This window comes from Chelonoidis abingdonii, chromosome 6 (assembly GCF_003597395.2).
Source record: "Chelonoidis abingdonii isolate Lonesome George chromosome 6, CheloAbing_2.0, whole genome shotgun sequence".
NCBI classification, from domain to species: domain Eukaryota; kingdom Metazoa; phylum Chordata; order Testudines; family Testudinidae; genus Chelonoidis; species Chelonoidis abingdonii.
Genome location: NC_133774.1, coordinates 15,343,877 through 15,368,593, shown reverse-complemented (window position 1 = coordinate 15,368,593; position 24,717 = coordinate 15,343,877). Strand labels below are relative to the sequence as shown.

Sequence of the window (24,717 nt, the reverse complement as noted above, 5' to 3'; positions counted from 1 at the left end):
TATAGGGCTCTATCATATCCCCCCCTAAGTCACCTCTTTTCTATAGAACATAAGAATGGCCATACTGGGTCAGACCAAAGGTCCATCTAGCCCTGTATCCTGTCTTTCGAGAGTGGCCAATGCTAGGTGCCCCAGAGGGAATGAACAGAACACACAATCATCAAGCGACCCATCCCTTGCCATCCACTCCCAGCCTCTGGAAACAGAGGCTAGGGATACTATCCATGCATATCTTGGCTAATAGCCATTGATGGACCTATTCTAAGCTAAACAGTCACAGTTTTTTTGATCTCTCCTCATATGGAAGATGTGCCATACCCCTCCTCATTTTAATTGTCCTTCTCTGTACATTTTCTAATTCTAAAACATCTTTTTTGAGATGGGGGGGACCAGAATAGCTGCACTATTCAAGGCTGGGTGTACCATGGAGTTATATAATGACATAATATTTTCTGTCTTATTATCTATCCCTTTCCTAATGATTCCCAACATTCTGTTAGCTTTTTTTTTTACTGCCACTGCACATTGGATATTTTCAGAGACCTATCCATGAACCTCCAAAATCTCTTTCTTGAGTGGTAACAGCTAATTTAGACCCACCATTTGTATGAATAGTTGCGATTATTTTTTCCAGTGTGCATTACTTTGCACTTATCAACACTGAATCTCATCTGCCATTTTGTTGCCCAGTCATCCAGTTTTGTGAGATCCCTTTCTAACTCTTGGCAGTCAGCTTTTGTCTTAATGATCTCAAGTAATTTTGTATCATCTGCAAACTTTGACACCTCACAGTTCAACCCCTAATCCATTACATGTATCTGACGAAGTGGGTATTCACCCACAAAAGCTTATGCTCGAATACATCTGTTAGTCTTTAAGGTACCACAGGACTCACTGTTGCTTTTTACAAATTCAGACTAACATGGTTATCTCTCTGATACTTGACTCCTTTTCCAGATCACTTATGAATATGTCGAACAGCACTGGCCCTAGCACAGATCCTTCCAGGACCTCTCTAATGACCTCTCTCCACTGTGAAAGATGATCATTTATTCCTACCCTTTATTTCCTATCTTTTAACCAGTTACTGATCCATGAGAGGGCCTTCCCTCTTATCCTGTGAATGCTTACTTTGCTTAAGAGCCTTTAGTGAGGGACCTTATCAAAGGCTTTCTGAAAGTCCAAGTACACTATATCCACTGGATCCCCTTTCTCCACATGCTTATTGAGTCCCCTCAAAGAATTCTAATGGATTGGTGAGGCATGATTCCCCTCTACAACAGTCATGTTGACTTTTCCCCAACACATTGCGCTCATCTATATGTCCGATCGTTCTGTTCTTTACAATAGTTTCAAACTAATTTTTACTGAAGTTAGGCTTACTGGCCTGTAATTGCCAGGTTTGCCTCTGGAGCCCTTTTAAAAAAAATTGGCATCACATTAGCTATCCTCCAGTCATCTGGTACAGAGGCTGATTTAAGTGATAGATTACATATCCCAGTGAGTAGTTCTGCAATTTCATATTTGAGTTTCTTCAGAACTCTTGGGTGAATAACATTACCATTTTATCAATCTGTTACAAAACCTCCTCTATTGACACTTCAATCTGGGATAGTTCCTCAGATCTGTCACCTAAAAAGAATGGCTCAGGTATAGGAATCTCCCTCACATCCTCTGAAGTGAAGACCAATGCAAACCGTTTGTTTAGCTTCTCCGCAACAGCCTTGTTTGCTGCCAGTTTTAAAGAAAGCCAAACCATTGAACTGGCAGAAGTCACTGGTTAAACACCTGGAACCAGTTTGTTGAAGTGCTAACCCAGCTATGACTGCCTTTTGCAGGTACAAACAGAATATATTTTTTTAATTTCAGTTTATTCATCTAGTTCAATTCAGTGACTATATTTCATTCAAAGTTAAGAAATTGATCGGGTTTGGAAAACATAGGAAAGCTTGTTTTCCTCTTCTAATCTATGAATAAAAATTAGTTGTGAGGATGAGATCTACTAGTTCTAAAGACTGAAGGACTTCAGGACCTATTCACTAACTACAGAGAATATTTCCTTTGTTTAATAAATCAGCTGGTTTAATGTATTCAGCAAATTTTAAAATGTTTTTGTGTACTTTAATTGAATTACAATTTCCAGCCAAAGAGAGCTTGACACAAATCATGAGTAAAATCTAATAAGTAAGAATTGCACTATTCACCATTTTCTAACATAATACAAATGCAAAATTTAAGAATGTGAATAAATACATACTAAGCTACATAACTGCTTAAATAAATGTGTATAAATACAGTGTATCATGGTTAGCAAAAAGCAATACCAAATTTATCATCAAGGCTATATTTAGTTGGAAAATCAACTTTATTAATGGGTACCAATCAATGAGAATCAAACTTTCTTTAGGAAAATAACTGAAAAATACAAATGCAAACAAGACTAAAAATAATTATTTAAATCAAGGTTCTCAGCTTGCTGATTTAAATAACTTAGATTTAATCACAAAGAGTTAAATCAAATCAATCCTGATAAGTACTGCATATAAAATCACTGTACTTTCTATTATCATAAATAATGTAAACAATCGACCGAGCTTTGACCTTCCCAGTCAGTTAAATACCAGGATTATCCTAGGTGCCATGGTGAATTCTATGTGCATATCACCTGGCAAGTTTCCCATGGATAAGAGCCTTCACTACACTGCCTCACCAGCTGTACCTTGGCAGCACACAATCAGCGGACAGCGCTCTCAGCTGCTGTAGGCCCCAAGACAGGAACTGAGCCTGGACCAGAACTCAGCCTCTGTGCTGTGATGTTTAGACTAGTGGATTGGTCGCACATTTTTGCTTCTAATGGTGATCTGCAAAAATCTTTTTAAAACCACCTCTATAATATCCCAAAACTAAAGCATTCCCAGATTTCAAGCACGAATTAATTCCCTCTCCCTCTAGACTAAACTGACCAGCAGTAAATTTATTTTCCTGCATTAAAGCACCCAATTCTACTAAAAAGGCCTCTTGAAATGTAGACACCTGAGAGATGCATTCCAGCCAGGTCTTTAGCAGTTAGGCCATGCATTATGCAGACAGGTTAAGTATTTGCGCACGCACGCATATGCGCACACACACGCGCACACGTCATTAAAAGAATAAGCCCGATTAACAGCAAGCAGAGCACATGATTCAGCGTTCCTCAATCAGCTTTCACCAAACACTACCAGTTTATACCTTGGTTGAATGACTGAACTGGCTGCTTCTCCCTTGGCTGTCAGACCTTGATCCAGACCCAGGCCTGGAGCCTGAACTAGGCCGGGATCCTGAACTCCCACTGCTGCTGTGATCCCACTCTTCCTAGAAACAACAAACAGCTTGCTTTAGTCAAGTGCAACTTAATTGCTACCCTAATGAAAAATGCCAGTTTAATACACTAAAGAGTTGGTGTAGTCTAAATCTTGCAGGCACGGCAGTAGGAGCCAAGAATTCTCAAGAATTTATGGCTCTGCCACCAGTTTACTCTGTTGCCTTAGGTACATCACTTAATATCTTTAGACCAAATTCTGCCTTTATTTATACACTGTGCAACCCAACCAACTACAATGGGATTGCGTGACGTTTGAATCCAGGCAGGATGTGGCCCTTCATACCTCAGTGTCCCCATTGTTAAAACCAGGATAATGATGCTTATGTTCTTTACTGTCTTGAAGACTAATTAATGTTTATTCAGCAACACGATGTACTGCGTCAGTGCTAAGTACCATTAATTACCAAAAAAAAAATATCAACTTGTGTAGTGCATTTTCTTCTCTCTCTGTTTATTTCTTAGGCAGTCAGACATCAGCTGTCCACACACCTTGAAAATATCTAGGCTCCGCCCTCCCAATATACTGAAAAACTGTCATTTTCTTCTGTAAAACAACTGTTCCAAATGTGCTGTCTTTATCCTCACTACACTTGCTATAATGGCAAAGAATTGGCAGGTTTCTGGGACTCCTGGGGGCAAGACGTGTCATTAGCAAACTAGAATAACTGATTTGACCAGACATATTTACCCAAACAAGCCTAGAGGGGAATTTTTTTTCAGGGTGGTGGGAGAAGGGGAAAATATCTTTGGCATGCTCGTGACTTAGAAGGCTTCAAAAGGGTTGCTTTGAAAAGACCTTTGAAGTGGGCAAATATGCAAAAGAAGATTATGTAGTGCTGAATACTGACCTCCATTAAGGACTTTTAGAAATTGGAAAATAAAATGAGGCACTTGCACTAGAAAAAAGATGTAAGAGCTAACACGTTAAAGAGGGCTTTTGACATCTCACAAGTACTAACTGGGGCTTCTCAAGTCTTAGCTCACTGACATCCTATCATGAATTAAGAGACAGGTCAGTCACCTTTACCTTTAAGAGCCAACTGGACACACTACCAGAATGTGCTGTACACTGCTGCTTATACACAGGGGTACAGGTTCCAGTCATTAACCTTTGGAACTCAGCCCTGGTTGATACAGTTTTTAATATGGCACAATTATATCAATTAGGAGGGTGATTTTTTAGCAATATAATTATACCACCGCAACCTCTAGAGTGGATGCTGTCATACTGGTCTTACACTAGTCTAGCTCATTTCCCTTTTTATACCAGAATAAGCACATTTATACAAGTGTGCCCACACTAAATGGGTAAAGTTAAATGGATACAACTTTGGTGTGTAGACAAGTCCTTGGTTTTCTAGCCTATTTTAACAAGGCCTTCATAGCCTGTGCCTGGAGAGTATGTTTGTTCTTTACTCATTAAATAAACAGTACTTTGCTTAAATGCTAGTACAATTTAGACTTGATTGCAGATGCTGGGAAAGAAGTGCTGACTGCCCACCCCCAGAGAGGCAGAAGGCTCACCCCTTAGAAGAGAAAAGCAAACGAGCGAGATGAACCAGTCCTGAAGTTACAAGGAGATGGGTTAGGAGGGGCTGCGGTCTCCACCAATGACAGATGGGGATCTGTGGTGACACGAAGCGAGCCCTCGGACTTTCAAACACATTAATCCCCTTAGGTAACTAGATACTTCCTATGCACATGTCACTTGGGACTAGGGTGAGCAGACAGCAAGTGTGAAAAATCAAGATGGGAGAAGGGGGCAATAGACGCCTATATAAGACAAAGCCCCAAATATCGGGACTGTCCCTGTAAAATCAGGACATCTGGTCACTCTAACTGGGATTTAGCTAATTTCTGTGGTTTGGGAGAAGGCCATTGGAAATGCCGCTGAGAAATAGTGAGGATGACACAATGCACAGTCAGGTAGCCAAGCTAGGATGGAATAAAGACATTTATGGAGCCAACTACCTGGGTACAGCAAGGTGGCAGCTGTGTGAAGTGGTTAGGGCGTATGAGGCATGCAGACATCTACAGAACGGAGAAGAATCTCATTTTTTCTCTGACAAAGAGACTGTGAGTAGAGCAGGGTGAATTTTTGTACCAAAATTCTGCCCCCTCCCCCACAAAAAATGCAGATTTGGATCAACCAAAACGTTTTGTGAATTTGTATCTATTTCACCAAACTGTTTCTGTAAAAAACCAAACACACCTCCCCCTCAACCCCCCCGCACCCCAAAACAGAAAGACACCCTGAAAAACAATTCGGGGAAAAAAATCAAAGCGTTTCAGTTTGACATTTCCTATTGACATTGTGACTTTTTGTTTCAAAATTACCTTTAGATTTTCTTTAAACAAATAAAAAAATTAAAGGAGAAAAAACTTGAAATGGAAACAAAATGTTTCATTTGATCCAAAATAAATTTTTTTCCCATTTTTTGGACTTGGCAACAAACTGAACAATCCATTATTCACACAGCTCTTGCTGTGACAAGAGTTGTGGACTTCACCTCTATGTTCTAAGACAGGGGTTGGCAACCTTTCAGAAGTGGTGCACCAAGTCTTCATTTATTCACTCTGATTTAAGGTTTTGTGTACCAGTAATACATTGTAATGTTTTTAGAAGGTCTCTATCTATGTCTATAAATATATAATTAAACTATTGTTGTTTGTAGAGTAAATAAGGTTTTAAAAATGTCTAAGAAGCTTCATTTAAAATTAAATTAAAATGCAGAGGCCCCTGGACCTGAGTGCCACTGAAAATCAGCTCGTGTGCAGCCTTCGGGTACGTGTGCCATAGGTTGCCTACCCTGTTCTAACAACTATGTTCTAGGGATGGCATTAGGGGGGCTGTGTTGTGAATTGGTGGGGTGAATATCCGAGTGTGCACAAAAAGGAAGTTTACAATACTTTGAAACAGACAGATGACTAGGGAGGAGTATAAAAAAATTGCTCGAGCATTTAGGGGTGTAATCAGAAAGCCTAAAGCACAATTGGAGTTGCAGCTAGCAAGGGATACGAAGGGTAACAAGAAGGGTTTCTACAGGGATGTTAGCAAAAATAGAAGGTCCGTGAAAGTGTGGGACCCTTACTGAATGGGGAAGGCAACCTAGTGATGGATGATATGGAAAAGGTGAAGTACTCAATGCTTTTTTGCCTCGGTCTTCAAAGACACAGTTAGCTCCCAGACTCTGCACTGGGCAGCACAGGCCGGGGGGGAGGTAAGCAGCCCTCAGCGGTGTAACAACAGGTTAAAGACTATTTAGAAAAGCTGGACATGCACAAGTCCATTGGGCTGGATGCAATGCATTCAAGGGTACTGAAGGAGTTGGATGATGTGATTGCAGAGCCATTGGTCATTATCTCTGAAAACTCGTGGTGATCGAGGGAGGTCCCAGATGATTGGAAAAAGGCAAATATAGTGCCCATCTTTAAAAAAGAAACCCGGGAACTACAGACTAGTCAGCCTCACCTCAGTCCCTGGAAAAATAATGGAGCAGGTCGTCAAGGAAACCATTTTCAAGCACTTGGAGGAGAGGAAGGTGATCAGGAACAGTAAACATGAATTCAACAAGGGCAAGTCATGCCTGACCAACCTGATTGCCTTCTATAATGAGAAAACTGGCTCTGTGGGTATGGGGAAAGTGGTGGATGTGAAATACCTTGACTTAAGCAAAGTTTTTGATATGGTCTCCCACAGTATTCTTGCCAACAAGTTAAAAAAGTATGGATTGGATGAATGGACTATAAGGTGGACAGAAAGCGGGCTAGATCACTGGGCTCAACAGGTAGTGATCAACGGCTCAATGTCTAGTTGGCAGCCGGTATCAAGCAGAGTGCTCCAGAGAGGTCAGTCCTGGGGATGGTTTTGTTCAACTTCTTCATTAATGAGCTGGATGATAGGATCAACTGCACCCTCAGCAAGTCCGCGAATGATACTAAACTGGGGGGAGAGGTAGATACGCTGGAGGGTAACGATAGGGTCCAGAGTGACCTAGACAAATTGTAGGATTGAGCCAAAAGATCGGATAAGGTTCCACAAGGACAAGTGCAGAGTCCTGCACTTAGGACGGAAGAATCCCATGCACTGCTACAGGCTGGGCACTGACTGGCTAAGTGGTAGTTCTGAAGAAAAGGACCTGCGGATTACAGTGGACGAAAATCCGGATATGAGTTAGCAGTGTGCCCCTTGTTGCCAAGAAGGCTAACGCCATATTGGGTTGCATTAGTAGGAGCATTGCCAGCAGATCGAGGGAAGTGATTATTCCCCTCTATTCGGAAATGTGCTTATTCTGGTATAAAAAGGGAAATGAGCTAGACTAGTGTAAGGGTATGTCTACACTATGGGATTATTCCGATTTTACATAAACCAGTTTTCTAAAACAGATTGTATAAAGTCGAGTGCACGCGGCCACACTAAGCACATTAATCCGGTGAGGCCACATCTGGAGTACTGTGTCCAGTTTTGGGCCCCCCACTACAGAAAGGATGTGGACAAAGTTGAGAGAGTCCCACGGAGGGCAATGAAAATGATTAGGGGGCTGGGGCACATGACTTACAAGGAGAGGCTGAGTGGACTGGGCTTATTTAGTCTGCAGGAAGAGAAGAGTGAGGGGAGATTTGATAGCAGCCTTCAACTACCTGAAGGGGAGTTCCAAAGAACATGGAGCTAGGCTGCTCTCAGTGGTGGCAAATGACAGAACAAGGAACAATGGTCTCAAGTTGCAGTGGGAGAGGTCTAGCTTGGCTATTAGGAAACACTATTTCACTAGGAGGGTGGTGAAGCATTGGAATGGGTTACCTAGGGAGGTGATGAAATCTCCATCCTTAGAATTTTTTAAGGCCCGGCTTGACAAAGCCCTGGCTGGGATGATTTAGTTGGGGTTGGTTCTTCTTTGAGCAGGGGGTTGGATTAGATGACCCCCAGAGGTCTCTTACAACCCTCATATTCTATGATTCTATGACTGAGGCTACAGTATCCTAAGGCTAAGGCTGCAGGTGAGAACATGATTTTTTAGGTCTACACCTGCAGTTAGACAAGTGCCAAAGAGAGGAAATCTACATTCCATTAGCAATGGCTTTAGAAGTCTTTAAAAACCATGGATTGCACAGGTGGCAATCATACTGATATTTGTGGGGTCACATTCTGGGATAACTTCAGCAAACCAGGAAGTATATGCAAGATATCACAGACAAGAAAAATAATTCTCTTTCCCAGCCCCCACAGCATGGTAGTGGAGATATTCAGCATATAAAGCTGAGCTTAACCCAATTTTCACTTTTAATGAGCTGCTGATGTTCTAATAAAACAAACACCAGTTTTACAAAACAAAAAATAAGACAAATACACATCAAAGTGCTGGAGGGAATGCCATGAAGAGAAACTTTTATTAAATTATATCATTATTTATTTGGTATCCCCCAAATATCTATCACTATGTTGTTAGGAAAATGTCCAGACTGAATTTTTGTGACTGCAGGCAATTAAACAAGGTATTTCTGCACGTGACTAAGTTTACGCACATGAATAGTCCCCCTGACGTCAATGCCTAAAGTTAGGCATATACCCAGGTACCTTGCCAAAGTGAAGCCTGTGGCTACCTAAATAAATACCAGCTATAGAAATGTGATTGACCAAAATAAAAGAATTAAGAGAAATGGAGGAACGTATTACCTATATTAAATTAACATCTGAATTATGGGAGGAAATATGGGCCAAATGCAATGAACTAATAAGACAAATAATAAATAAATATAAAAATAATTGCTTTAACTTTTACTAAATCAATTTGTCTACTAACTGTGACTCCTATAAATCTTATCTCTGCTGTATGCACATGTAATATGTAAGGATAAGAACTATCTTCAATTTAGTTTCTACGTGGGGGTTAAAGGACAAGCTATGTCATCACAAAATCTCATGAATGATCCTGGCAGCAAGAATGTGTGAATGCTGAAAGAATACACAAATAAAGTTACTAAAAAAAAAAATACCCTAATTGGACGCTCAAAATAAAAAAAAAGGGTTCAGCGGCAATCAGATAAAGCAGACTTCACTGCAAGTTTCATAGATCTTAAGGCCAAAAGGGACCATTAGATCTAGTCTGACTGCCTGTACCTCACAAGGCCGGAATTCCACCCAAATACCCTTTGTTGAGCCCCAAGATTTAGGTCAAAGCATTTCAGCCCTCAGGAAATTAAACTGTTGTGAGCCACAGGCAGAGATCAGGAGAGAACGAGGTGCCAGCAGTGCCCAAAGCCCCTTCAGTGGCAGGCAACTGATTAACTGAGAGCTGCCCAGATGATCCTAGCAGGCAGTCTACATCCCAAGCTGCAGAGGAAGTCAGACACCTCTCCCCAACCCTCCCCCCCAAAAAATCCACCAGATCCCTGCCAATCCCTGATGGTTCCTTCCCAACCCCAAATCAATGATCACGGTGACCGTGAGCATGTGAGCAAGGCACACCAGCCAGGCACTCGAGACAGAGGATTCTTTGTACCACCTCAGAGCACTGGTCGCCCGTGGCCGGGGTCCCATCTCCAGCTGTGGCCAATCCCTGATAGACAGAAAGACAGAAAGAAAGAACCAAATGATGTAGGTGGAGTAAAGAATTCCTTCCTGACCCCTGCAGCCCAGCAGCTGAAGCCCTGAATCATGAGATTTCATTGTAGTCTTTTTCTTAATCCAGAGCTACAAGGCTGCTCATATTTCCTAGAAAGCAGCAGAACTAGAGACAAAGTTCCACATACAGGATTTCTGTTATGAGGAAATTAATTTAACAATATGCATTAATCTCTTGACTGCAGGAAGGCTCTGACACTAGCCCCAGAACATGATCACTGTGGCAAGGGTTCTCTGCACCTTCTCCCTGTCTCACACCAAACTGATCCTGGGTGACATCTAAATCCATCCCTCCTTCCATGAATGATCCCTTGCTGTCTTGCCCCAAAGGAAATTAAACCTTCTTCCAGCTTCCCAGCCTTCCCCCATATACAAAAAGAACTGCACCTCAAAGCCCCCACTCTCCCCACCTCTTTCTTTCAGCTGCCTCTCTAAATTGTGCAAACCTACACTTATCAGATTGGGAATGCATTGTGGGAGATGAGATACAAAACCCACAAGGGACAGTGGAGGTGGAGTGGCACTCAGTCCAGGCAGGAATCCTGACCAACAAAATAGCCTTGCAAGTCCCCAATCTAATACACCCTGCAAGCCCCACAGAAATAACCAGGCCTGCGGGCACAAACACACTCTAAAAGGGCAGCTAGCTAACAGAACTTAACAGCAACATTATCGGCTTGAAACTCAGAAGCCCATCTGCATTTTCAGAAAGTCACCAAGCCCCACCTCACACCCAGACAGCACTGCAGAAGTCTCCCTATGGTTGCTATTTCTTTGATGGTCACCATGCTTGCGAGAAGTATTAAGTGTGGCTTTTCATTCGCTACGGTAATAACAAAAACAGCTCAGTCTTATATAGTGCGTTCAATCAGTAGATCCCAACATGCTTCACAAAGAGTATCATTACCGCCATTTTATAGATAGATTAATCTAAGGCATGGAGGTGGGGAGCTCAGAGCCCCCCAATAAGTCAGTGGCAGAAGCAGGATTGGAACCTGGGTCTCAAGAATCTCAACTGGCTGGGAACTGCAGCTAATGGGAGCTGCGGGGACGGTGTCTGCAGGCGAGAGCAGCACACAGAGCCTCCTCCTTTAACGTTGCCAGTGTAGACAAGCCCTCAGACTTCTGTTCTCAAGCTAGGGTCTTTGCTCAGCTTCCCTGCTGAGAGGCAAAGAACTCCATTAGTCCTTGGAGCTTGAATTGTTTCTCTGGCCCCCTTGTTGATCTGGGTCAATTTCAACCAGTTGCTTAACAACTCTTCATTCCACCCATACAAGGAGGGGACACACACTTATATCTTTTAGTCCGTCCTGACAGAAAACTTAATTTCTTCCTCCCTCCACGGGGTAGCCATGCAACGTACAGGGGAAACTGAGGCAGATACAGGAGGATTTAAAAATATTACAAAAATTCCCACTTTGTTACACAGTTCCATTTCACAGACAAGGAAAGTAAGGCTCAGAGAGGCTGAGAGACGTGCTCATGGCCTCATAGTGAGTCAGTGGCAGAGCCAGCATTATAACTCATATCTAGGTTTGGAAGGATTAGATTTTTAGCACTAAATGTCTGTAAGTGTCAGTTTCATCGTACACCCACACACTGATGAAAAAGTATTTCCCTCAACAATAGCTGAAATTTACTATAGCTAAAGAAAAATGCTGCTTGAGCACTACAGTTTGACTTAAGGATATTTACTTTGTAAATTTTGACATGCGATGTGACAATATGTTTGAACAGAAACAAAGCTTTAGATCTTTGAATCTCAACATCTACTATCATTAAATAATTATTGTCTGGCTCCCCTATTGTCTGATCCCCCCATAATTTCCCACAACTGTAGATATTTAAAATCAATAAAAATGCTTAAGAATAAATCGAATTCTGCTAACCCCATTCATAGTCTTGGCCTCTCATGCTTATTCCTCCCCTTACCTTTATAATCTAAAACGGGCTTCAGTATATTTCACCCAAGGTAGTGACCCAGCACTGACCTCTCAAATAACAATCTCACAGCCATCTGATCAAACTTCAATTGCCAAAGAAAACCATCAAGTGTCATCTCTTTTTGTTGTCACTTTAGAAACAGCAGCAGAATCGACTCCTCAGCATATGACAGGCCTTCCCAGCTCTGCTATCTATGATTCTATTACTAAGGCCTTTTTTTCATACAGCAGATAAATCTGAACAGAAATGGTTACCTACTCCAAAACCCCCTACACCCTCTCACTTAAGCATGACTGTTTGGGAAATCTATCTACAACTTATGAATTCTGAATGATTTTTGAATTTTCTGCGTCAGTACATCATCGTGTCCATTGAATTAGCCATTTTCTGATGAGGACTGTGTCAAGATCACCCGCTCTGTTTGGTAACTGCTACAGGACATTCAACAAGGCATTCAGATTGAACGACAGCCCTGGCAACACAATGTGTATGCTAACGAGGGTGGCCAAGCTGCAGGAAACCATTTTCCTCCCCAGTCTGAACTTCAGATAGCAAGGAACCAAGGGACAGATCACCTCACAGGTGACTTTGATAGCCTGAGGGGGCTTTGAGGCTGACCAGGATGGTCATATGACAGAGGGGAACTGGAAAGTTACATGAAGAAAAGCATCTTCTCTTACTAACTCTTTCTCACCAACCACAACAAGAAGGCAAGACTGAGCAGGAAGAGAGGACAGTCTTGGGATCCTGAAAAGACTGACTCAAACCCAAAGGGCTCTCAGAGTGGTGAGGACACTGGAGGAAGGTTTTTGCATTACAGTTTATTATTTTTTTGTGGGTTCATAAGTCTCTTATGTTTTTTCTATTTGTACCATGTGCGTGGGTGCACGTGTTTAGAAATGCTTTCAGAGTCTGTGTGTTACTTGCACTGTCTTGCACGTCTCAAAAACAGAAACAGTAAAGCAGCTGGTCCACAGCTTCAGTCAGAGTGTGCAACATCTAATGCAGAGGCTTGGGAGAGCCAGCACTAGTTTCAGGGCCTAGGCAATCAGACTGCAGCGTCCCCACCACCAAGAGAGGTTTGAGACACAGGGTCTGCACCTGGTGGTGGTGGTGGGGGGTGCCTATAATCCCAGAGCCAGAGAGACAGCGCCTACACCTGCCCAGCCAAGAGCACATGGGACCCAAAGTCTGCAGTACAGCGGCCTGGTAATAATCCAGGAGTGGGAGCTCATCGGGGTTGTAATGACAATGATATCCATACGATCAATCGTAGAACCATGTAATAAACGTGTTTATCGTCCACCTCTGACTGCCTGATTTGCCCTCAGCCATCTCTGCTGGGCCCAGTTCTAACATTCCAAGCCATTCATCAGCTTCAAAACAGCCACCAATCTCATTTTATTTTTTTAAGTTGATTTGCCACAAAAATACTTCCTTCTTTGCTCCAAATGTAAAGTTTCCCCCCCAAAACATCACATTAGTCCAAGGCTTAGGCCAAGCAATATATTTTATTCTGGATCAGTGACAAAGATAAGAGTCAAATATGTTGTCAACCTTTCACATGTACAGCCAGGTGCTTTAACCATCAAAAAGACAGAGGTTTCTATAATGCAATATACCACACAAGCTCTGAGTATCAGGCTTTACAAGCACACCACCAGTACTGAAATATCAGATATTGTGAGGCTGATGAGATCGCAGTTATAAACAGAAAAAGTATTTTAGTGGTTTCTAAAATGTTCTAACTATGATTTCTCTCCCCCATTACAGTTGGATTCATAGTATTCAGAGAGTCTATTTTCACAGGGAGAGGGAAATGAAAACGACCATCCATGTAGAAAAAATGCTGAACTTTAAACCGTTTCTAAAATATTTTCCCGTCAACATGTGACGTACAGAATATATGAATAAAGATTTTATTGGCACTCATTTGAGATAATCTGTATAACTCATTGTCACACCACTCATGAGAAAATTAATATTTTCTATTTCTATTACAGTAGCAAGTAGGGTCCCCAATCACGGATCAAGTCCCCTTTTGTGCTACAGGTTACAAAATCAAGTCAGTCCCTCCTTCAAAAACTGACAGTCTAAGCTTTATGACAGATGCAACAGGTGGCAGGAGCCTCTGGTCCACCTGGAGGATAGGGGCCATCCTAAGAGTATACCAACAAACCCTCATTCAAGAACCATTTCACACACAGATACCAGTCCTTTCATGTGTGAACATCTCCGTTGGACTTCTTTAAATATACACATTTTCAGAAGCCTTTCTACTTAATGAACTCCTCTCAAAAATACATCAAAGAGATTCCTATTTGCAACAGACCTCCTCAGGGGAATACAAATCAAGTATTCTATATAATTTTCCCAGCAGGCCTTTTCTTTACATTTTTTCCCAGTGGAAAAAGATTAAAATTATTCTATTATCTAATCTTTCCTCGTTTACATTGGGAATGTGTCACAAAGATGATATTTTACGTACAGCGATACAGTGGTTTTCACCCCAGAGGCTCACAAAGTGCTATACAGACTCTTTAAGGAGATCACCACTCAAATACCACAGAAACATGGAGCAAACTAGGTCAGGAAGTGAATGCTGCATTCAACTGAAACTGCAGGGAGAATTTTAGATAAGCATAATGCAATTATCTGATTGAGCATACCAGGAGTTAACTTGAAAATGTTACGTAAGGGACTATAAAACCCCCCCACCCTTTTGGACGAAGCTTTGTAATCCTCCATATAGAGCCGGGTCTTTTCACCGCCTTTAAGAGTTGCTGTCACTGTCATGGATGCTGCATCAGGGTTCTGATTGAAATAGTACACGAACAGTACCCTGGTGCAGGTCCCTGCCATTGATAACGGGCATCTGCAATCCTAACATAATATAATATTGTAACAAGTAATGCTTTTAGCTTTATTAGTTTATAGGTCCAGATATCCAGGCCCTAAACTTTAGTTAAACTGAATATAAGCCAAATAATTGTTAAATAAAAGCCATGGTTTTAGTTCTCAAATAAACTTGTTTAGCAACATATCAGGCACAGGGTGTGGAGAAACTAAATATGAAGAAATGGGGTATGAAACACTGACAAAAGAGGAACTAGGAGGGGGACAAGGGGTCCCCTTAAGTGCCAGCTTAGCCTTATGCAATATATAATATAATAGCTAATGCTTGCTTAAGGGAACTCCAAGGAGGGGCTATCAAAATAACCAGCTCAATCACTGCCAGAACATGTGAAATATGTTCAACTAGCTTGCTGATATGCAATATTTTAATGACTTTTGCAATAAGTATTGGCAATCAAGAGGTCATAAGACAGTCAATATAATTGCAAAAGAAACAATAACTGGAAATACCCCAAACTGAACTTACAGTAAATAACCTGCTGATTTGCACAACTGCATTACCAAAAATGGAAAATAATTTGTGTAATCTATATAACGTTTTGCGGTTTTAACCTTTATAAGCTTGGTAAAATTTGTAAGGGACAGAGCGGCTTATCTCTTGCATGAGGTTACACCATCTCTCCCTGTATGCACACTTGTAACTTTTGTTATAACAATAAAGGTGCCTCGGCTTGTCTGATCCAAATCAACTGGGTGGTGGTCTTTTCCACCACAGTTACTAAGCTCTTTAATAATCATAAGTGGGAAGAACCTTAGGCCAGATTTGCCATTGCCGTACACCCTGAGTTGTCACTTACACTTGTGCAGAGGGCACACAAGGTGGGTGCAAAATGATACCAACTCAGAGCTCTCCATGCACACCAATGACTGTTTTACAACCATTTTGCACAGGGGTTACACAAGACGCACAGCAATGGAGAATCAGGCCTCTTAAAAGCACGGCCAGCAGTATACTGCCACCCTGGAAGCACCGGGGGACAGATTTTCTAAAGGTTTGGCCAATGCTGGACAGTCTCTATGCAAAAGAATAAATGGACACAAATCAGACATTAAGAATTGTAACATTCAAAAACCAATAGGAGAGCACTTCAATCTCCCTGGACACTCAATAACAGACTTAAAAGTAAATGTAGCAAAAAATCCTATGGCACCTTATAGACTAACAGACGTTTTGGAGCACGAGCTTTCGTGGGTGAATACCCACTTCATCGGATCCGACGAAGTGGGTATTCACCCATGAAAGCTCATGCTCCAAAACGTCTGTTAGTCTATAAGGTGCCACAGGATTCTTTGCTGCTTTTACAGATCCAGACTAACACGGGTACTCCTCTGATACTAGACTTAAAAGTAACCATCCTTCAACAAAAAAACTTCAAAAACAGACTTCAATGAGAAACTGCAGAACTGGAATTAATTTGTAAACTTGACACTATCAAATTAGGCCTGAATAAAGACTGGGAGTGGCTGGGTCAACACAAAAAATAATTTTCCCTCTGTTGATATTCACCCCTTCTTGTCAACTGTTGTGAATGGGCCACATCCACCCTAATTGAATTGGCCTTGTTAGCACTGACCCCCCAACTTGGTAAGGCAACTCCCATCTTTTCATGTGCTGTATATTATACCTGCTTACTGCATTTTCCATTCCATGCATCTGATGAAGTGAGTTACGCTCAAATAAATTTGTTCGTCTCTATGGTGCCACAAGGAAACCTCATTGTTTTAACCTGCTTTTGGCACTTTTGAAAATTCCAGTAGGCCACTGCATCTTTAGGCACCTAAATACCTTTGAAAATTTGGCTCTGAATTACTACTGACTCAGAGGGAAGATAGCCACCTATTGCATAAACACACCTTACACTACCCTCGGTTTTTCTTCAAGGTCTCCTACCAGGTCAGACCCTTCTTGCTCGTGAGGTCTAACAAGAACCCAGCACGAGGGATAAAACAGCTTATAAACACACATTTGCACAGAAACTAAAGCTTGTCTAAATACTTAGCTCAAAATAGGTTTTTTCAGCCAAAAAAAGGCATTTTTATCAAAATGGAATTTTCAGTAGGAAAGGCCCATTTTTAACAAGATTTTTTGAAAACAAAAAAACTTGAAAGAAACCTGATTTTTTTCTTTTCAACAAACCCCTCCAAAAGTTTCAGAGAAATTTCACTGTTAATATCAACATTTTTTTGTGGAAAAATAAACATTTCCTGGCCAGCTCCAACATTGATTTGTATTTCACATTTAAAGCCAACATTTTAAGAATGAATCTGTTTAAAATGTTGAAAGTTATATGTAAAAAATCAACAACTGACAGCTGTAAGTGGAGCACACTCCTTACCAAGAGCTTTCTAAGGATAAGTCAGTAATAAAGAGGTGATTGTTGACAGGGAAGGAAGAACAATGGGGGCAGATCCTTTTCAGTTCCAGGGAAAATCTGTCACTGATATTTAAAGCAAACTGAATGGTGAAAGGGGTCATTATTAGCTCTGTTGCAGGCTGGGAGAGAACCCAAAATATAGTGAGAGCAGATCAGAAAGGACAACTTGGACATATGTGAATGTTATTTGTTTATACAAAACAAAATCGCTGTTGGAAGAGATCAAAAAGCTTTAGCACTTTCCCCAAAAATGCCAAAGCGCAAGACAGATGAATGCTATTTTGTAATAACTGATTTGAAAAAGAAATGCATTTCTTATACTGACCTCCATCTCCCCGCACTCCACTCTACCTGCAGCCCTTCATGTCAGCCCATCAGCTGAACCAGACAAGCCGGTTGCTATTAGTCTGCTTGGGAAACCAACCTGAGACACGCTTGAATAAGAAGGTAGTAGCCTGTTAATATTCTGAGCAATCCAAGTAGGCTTAATGAAATCAGCAAGACCTGAACCAGAATTTCAAGCAGCTGGCTGAGTTAGCATTCAGAGCAGATTCAAAGGGGGGAGTGGAGAGGGAAATCTTACCAAGGAATCACTGTTGAATATTTCACAAAGTCAAGAAGGCAACAGATCAAAGCTACCATGTATTGAATCTATATTTATCTTTACTACCTTCAGAGGGTTTAATAAGTGTCTGTAGCTGAGTCTCTGGATAGTGTCTCCTTTCACACTGTAAGCTTGTAGTAGACTATAATACTCTAGCACCCCTTGGGGACAGGGTCGACACTGCTTCTGTCTTGGAGTCCAGGGCACGGCCCTCCAGCTGTGCTGCTCAAGGTCTCTGACCCCTTGCAAGGGACAGTTAAAGTAATACAAACAAAAAGACAGTCACTCCTACAGCCCACCAAAAAGCAGAGTCCTAGGCCATCAGGAAGCCAAAGCAAACAAAATAAAAGATAAAAAGTACCAGCCTTTTTCATTGGCGAGTGGTCCTATGCAGCCACGCTCCCTAGCCGTTTCTACAGTCAGCAACCTCTACTTCTGGGGGCCAGTGAGCTCTGAGCTGCAGTCCTGCTCCTTCAGAGTGCCAGCCTGTACTAAGCAGGGATCCTCCCTTTTGAAGGACCACTCTAACTCCTTCCTCACTGGCGTGGGGCTATGCATCACAAAGCTCTTTGGGACAGGGTTTTATCTTACGTAGGTTTGCACACTTATTTTTCTTAGGCTTTCCTAGAACATCCATCATCCCTAGATAATCCAAGCACCAGAACTGAATGTAAATGAGAATTTCCATCCCGAGGACAGGTGACAATGAGGGCTATTGGAGACAATTATAGCACTGTGGACAGAGCGGGAAGGCCAGATCGTACAGATCTGTTTGGGAGGAAGAAGCGACAAGACCGGGACATGGAATGGAAATAGCTCTGCATCTCAATGCAGCGCTCAACACACAGTTTTATGCACAGGTTACGGTTGGAGCAGGGTGTCTCAAGCTTTCTCATAGCACTGACCATGGCTTGTTACTGAGATTTGTCCCATTCATACAGGCCTCCAGCACCTACCCCTTCACTGGCAACTGTGCAAAATCCAAATGGTGATTATTGCAACGCTGTGCATATGACAGTTAAAGGGTCATGAAAGTGTCCACATGAAAGTGTCCCTTTAACTGTCTTCAATTCAGTAAAACATCTTGACTGAAGAAGGTTTTACTTTGCTCCATTTCCTCTCCCTCTACCAACTCTTCTCCTTCCTGCACAGGATTGCTGACAGTGATCTGCTGTCACCCTATGCACGTGTTTCTCATACTCTTCCCTCAAATAGGTTTCCGAGCTGCCACACATCTTTCTGTCTAAATAGCAGCACAGAGTGGCTCTGTTCCCACTCCTTCTAGCCCCTAATGGATACAGCTTGGGTAGCTCCTCCTTGTCCACAGCTCGAATACCTGTAGAAAGAGCTGAAAAGAGCCACCACCACATCACCAGACAGCAACCAGAGAATCACTCCCCAGTGCCCTGTCAAGCACAGTTTAGGAACTAGTGGCTTATACGGAACTGGCTGATGCTGGAGAATTCTTTTTTTTTTAATTTTGAATTCAACCTCAGCTCTTATTTTCTAGGCTCTCTGTTCACAGTGTTCTTGCAATTCACGCTCCAAGCTCATTTTACACTGTACCGTTTGTAAAATCCTTCAGTCCCACAACAGATCCCACGTTTCCGAGACAACCTTCTTTTCTGTTTTGGCTGGTGATGAGTGATGCACATGGGGAACTGCCAGCAGGAAATGGGTGTGTTTATTTATCCGTATGCCAGAAGAGAAAGAATGCTGCTACTTCCAGTGCTGCAACATTTTGCTTCAGAAGGGTGGTTTAGCCCTGACCAGTGGGACATGCTCTCTCTGGAGCTACTTATTAAACTCTTCTGTCTCACTCTTGGGCCTTCTCACATAAGCAAGGAAGGAAAATCATAGGCAAGGAAACTATGTGTGCACAAGTATGGTACTTTACCATACTGTTCACTGTATGCACACATTTCACCTTGCACTCTGCTTTCACTAGTGCCTCTACTTTACCACACATGGCTATGATGGGTCTGTGATCTACCCTCCACAATCATACTTCACCCACATGGATATTTAACTCCTTCTCTTCTTTCTCCCTAGTAACATGATCCTTACATTGCAGTAAATATATCAGCAGGCACATACTCTCACATGCTGTACACACGACTCCCAGACCTGAATTTTAGTTCACATATTCAACCTAACTTTGACCCTGTGAGTTGTGGTCTCGCTGGGCTTTTCTTAAAAAGCTCTCCAGAAATCAACAGCACCCTCCAAGCCCTCTCTGTCCTTTCCTGGACTGAAATCTATTTCTGTTTAAAATGGGCTGTCTTTGAGGGAGGAGCTTTTCCGCTGACAGTGATTTTTGCTAGGAGAAGAAAGGTCAGCTTTTCCTGATAGACTATTTACATGGTGGGTGAAAAGATAAGGTCTCCGGCAGCCTCAACTGAAGAAGAGGGATGAAATCGAATTTCAGACTGGATAATGATAGGAAACTAAATCCATGCCTCCTACTCCACCCACACCTACACACCAAACAAACAATCTCCCCTTGCTACTGGATGGACTAGATGATTCAATAGGTCTTTCCCATATCTAGTTCCTAGGATTCAGAACTCAAAGTCTAAAGCTTCATTTCAAGCCTGATAACACACCAATCAACAATGACCAAGTGGTACAGTATAGCTCCTGTACAAGTGCTAAGGGAGGTACAATGGTCAAAGGAGATAGGAGGCCAGGACACTAGCTAAGTCATTATAGCCCAAAAGCTCTTCTTCCAAGGATCTGGGAACCTCCATACTCAACTTCACTATCTGCTTCCGTTGCTATTCCTCCTCCTTAACTGTGGAGTCACCGCAGACTCCAAGAATCATCTCTTACTCTAGGAAAGTGAATGCCAACAACACCAAGGCTCAGTGACCCTGAGTTAAAAGAGCAAGAGCTTTGACAGGAAGAGCTAAGCACGTCCCCTACCTGATTGTGTTCGTGAGGCGGTAAGCCCTTCCCTCTCGACGAGGAACAGCTGTCATCCAGCTGCTCACTACAATCCGCTGTCCACTGCAAAAAGGATAGAAAAGCATTGTGTAAAATAATAGCTAAGTTGGGAAAACTGTCGAATCAAACCCCTGTGTCTAGCAAAACACCATCAGACTGTTCTTGGAAGCCAAGGAAACTCTACAGTACTGATGTGTTCATGTTTTGCAAGAGGGACTGTTCACGAAAGGCACTGCTGATCAGAAAATGCACTTCTTTCATGAAAAATATTTTGCCAAAAATGTGGGGGGAGGGAGGAGAGAAGAAATTTTCCACAAAAAAGTTGATATTTCATCAAAAAAAAAAATCAGAATATTTCAGCTGAAATTTTAAATATTTTGATAAAAAAAATGCTGCTGCAGTGCCTCATTCTCCCATTCTTCTCTATAGGCCAAGCTACTGGGTTGGACTACATCTCCCATGATGAACAATGGTCTTCCCTCATGGTGAGAGATGATTGGCCCCAGGGAGTTTCTTTCAGTAGCGCATCATAAAAGATGTAGTCCACGTGGGGAGACCAACCCACAGGAGATAACATGAACATAAGGAAACTGAACTATGATTTCCCAAGAGGCACCACAGCATGATATCCAAACCAAAGTACTTCAGTTTTGGAGCATTTGGTTTGTCAAAGAAAACCGGGCGTTTTCTGCTGCTAGCAGACACGTTTTATGAAAAACCCAATTTTCCATTAAAAAAGCATAGTCGGGATGGAAAATTTTCACCCTGCCTCATTACAGGGCTCGCTCTGCTGCTCCAGCTTGAGGTAAATGCTATTCTAGAGCTATTTACTCTGCTAATGACATCACAGAGGCTGATGCACAAAGCAAATAGTAAGTGAATTCCACATAAGCAGAAACAGGAATTAATCTGACCATTTAAGGACCGATGAGGACGAGGCCACAACACACGAAGAAGGGCCAATATTAGAAACAGTCACTTCAAAAGTGACCTGTATATAAGATCTCACCCTCCTGGGAATGGCAACATTAGGTCAACATTTTAGGAGGGTTATTATAATTGACCATAACTGTGCCTGTGCTTATTTATTAAGGGCTGTTCAACTCTTCAGTGAAGTCTTGTTACTGTTGTACTGGAAAACCTTCTGCTGGAAATATGCGTGTATCCCCTTAGCAGTCTTAGGCACAGAACAACAGCCCTGGAACGAATACCTTTATGGGACAGCTATTGTGTTATATTAACAGCTGCAAGTGGCATACTGCTGTGGCTCAAGCAATTTTTTTTACATTCATAACAGATGCAGCAAGCCCAGAGGTGCCGAGGCTATCAACTGCCAAGACCAGAGGTGCCGGGGCTATGAACTGCCAAGCCTAGAGGTGCTGGGACTCAGCCTTGGCACAAATTAAGTAGAAGTTACATTTACTTTACTCTCACTATATTCTCTCTTGTTTTCTTCTGACTGAAGCAGCATCCCAAGTGCCCCACTGGCAGAAATGCCTCTGCTGTAGGACTCCAAGGGCTAGGATAAGGAAATGGAGACTACAGCCAATTTGCAATACACACTAGCATTTAACACCTCATCCTTTTTCTAGGTACTTATACTAAATATCCTCCATCACTGTACTATCAGAGCACTTCAGACATGTCAGTGAACAAATTTATCCTCACAACACCTCTGTTGGGAAGGGAAATATTATTATACTCATTGAGAATTGAGACACAGAAAATACGAATGACTTGCCCAGCAGTATAAATTAAGGCTATGTCTACACTACAAACGCTACAGCTGCTGCGCTGCAGGTATGCCACAGTAGTGTAGACACTTGCTATAGTGATGGAAGTGTTTTTTCCATCACTACAGTAAATCCACCCCCTCAAGAGGCAGTAGCTAAGTCAATAGAAGAATCTTCCTCCTCAGGCTCCCAAGTACTCAGTCATTCTCCCAGTGGAGCCTGTTGAGTGGTTTAATGAGCCATGAAGAGTTTTGTGACTAAAAAGTGCTATGGACAAATCCTTTACATTGAATCTCTGGGCAAAGGAAATGATCCAGTTCCATCCAGGAAACTTGTGAAGATCTGAGCCCACTATCCTGTCCATTATTAAAAACTCCAGTCCTCGTTCAGAACCACGGCTGGCGCTTATTGGATATTGTTTCATAAGTGAAACGGTGACAGGATACAGGGAGGGAATTCATGCTCCTATTCTCCCCAACCTCCTTTCGCTGCTGGCTACAACACAGAATCAGTTCACAATCCTATCCTTCATAATGGTTCTTGAGTACATCTGGCTCAAGGTGGGGCCTTCTCAGTTCACAGACCACCTCCTTTCTATGGAACTGACTCCCTGGACACATTTGCCTGAGTCTCTCTACAGCAGTCATCTAGTCAGGTCAGTTCACATTGGGTCATTTTGGTACGTCAGCCCTCATTCTCCCCATTTTTTCCTGTTGACAGAACAGCTGCTTCCTTCTGAGCCACTGGGCCTACTTCTCCTGTCACTGGCTTGGTTTCTGCATATATCTTCACCCAGAATATATCGTGATAGACACCATGTGAAATAAGAACAAGATGCAGAATCCAACCAACCCTGTGTTCCCCTTTGAAACCATAGTTACCAAAGTGACCAACTCCCAGCCCAACCCAACCTAAGTCTCTGGGGCAGATTAGGGGTGGAAGGAAGTCTCCAGAGCAGCTCTGCCATCCTACTCTCTGCATTGCATTCTGAGCAGGGAAATGCCAATGCACCTCCCATTGCATGGACCCTTGGTGTTATTCACTCATGATCCAACATGAGCCACAAAGGGAAGCAAGTCTCTCTGGGCTGTCACCACAGCAGGGCCCTTTACAAGGCACTTCCATGCTGAATGAGAGAGAGTTGTCTTTTTCTTGGTGTTTGAAAGCCATTTGACTTCCAAGATCATGCCACTGCAAGAAGGAAAAAGAAGCAGCCACTCCTATAATATGCAGCAGCACAATCATTGCTTTCACAGTCTCTTCACTACCTACGCAGACGATTCCTGTGCGACAAGTTGGCAAACTGAACTACAACTCCCAATATGTTACTAAATTGCTTCCTGAACCTCCACCAGGATGGGAAGCCTGCACATTCCTTGAAGAAGTGGAGAACACAGACCCAGACTTTAATGCCAGAAAGGACCATTGTGATTATCCAGTCTGACCTCCTGCACATCACAGGCCACAGAACCTCACCCACCCACTACTGTAATCGACCCAAAACATCTGTCTGAGTTACTGAAGTCCTCAAACCAAGATTAAAAGACTTCAAAATACAGAGAATCCACCACTTACACGAGTTTAAACCTGGAAGTGACCTGTGCCCATAGGCGAAAACCCACCCTGGTCTCTGCGAATCTGACCTGATGGAAAATTCCTTCCTAACCCCAAATATGGTAAGCAGCTAGATCATGAGCATGTTGGCAAGACCCACTAGCCAGACACCTGGGAAAGAATTCCCTGTAGTAACTCAGAGCCCTCCCCATCTCCAGGCAATGGGGATATTCGCTACTAGCAGTTGCCGATGGGCCACAGGCCATTGTAAGCAGTCTCATCATACCATCCCCTCCATAAAAACTTATCAAGCTCAGTCTTGAAGCCAGTTAGGATTTTTGCCCCCACTGCTCCCCTTGGAAAGCTGTTCCAGAAATTTACTCCTCCAATGATTAGAAACCTACATCTAATTTCAAGCCTAAAACTTGTTGATGGCCAATTTATATCCATTTGTTCTCGTGTCAACATTGGCACTTAGCTTAAATAACTCCTCTCCCTCCTTGGTATTTATCCCTCTGATGTGTTTGTACAGAGCAATCATATCTTCCCTCAGCCTTCATTTGGTTAGGCTAAACATGCCAAGTTCCTTTAGTCTCCTCTCATAAGATAGGTTTTCCATTTCTCTGATCATCCTAGTAGCCCTTCTCTGCACCTGTTCCAGT

The 24,717-nt window shown here is 42.4% G+C and overlaps 1 protein-coding gene across 16 annotated transcripts in view; it reads right to left on the bottom strand.

The window, feature by feature from the left end:
• The window catches only part of CTIF (cap binding complex dependent translation initiation factor), a 345,954-nt gene that overhangs the window by 229,274 nt on the left and 91,963 nt on the right, over positions 1-24,717 (bottom strand). For 9 of the 16 annotated variants that reach the window (XR_012656063.1, XR_012656062.1, XM_075066845.1 and 6 more), the window contains 2 exons: positions 20,748-20,831; positions 3,229-3,351 (listed from right to left, as the gene is read on the bottom strand). The exons of 3 other annotated variants lie outside the window; for them this stretch is intronic. Coding sequence is in view for 11 of the 13 variants with exons in the window: in XM_075066845.1 (XP_074922946.1) it covers positions 3,229-3,351; positions 20,748-20,831 (207 nt within the window). In the remaining 2 variants the exon portion in view is untranslated. The remainder of the gene's footprint in view (positions 1-3,228; positions 3,352-20,747; positions 20,832-24,717) is intronic. 4 more of the 16 variants (XM_075066854.1, XM_075066850.1, XM_075066851.1 and 1 more) reach the window with 2 other exon arrangements.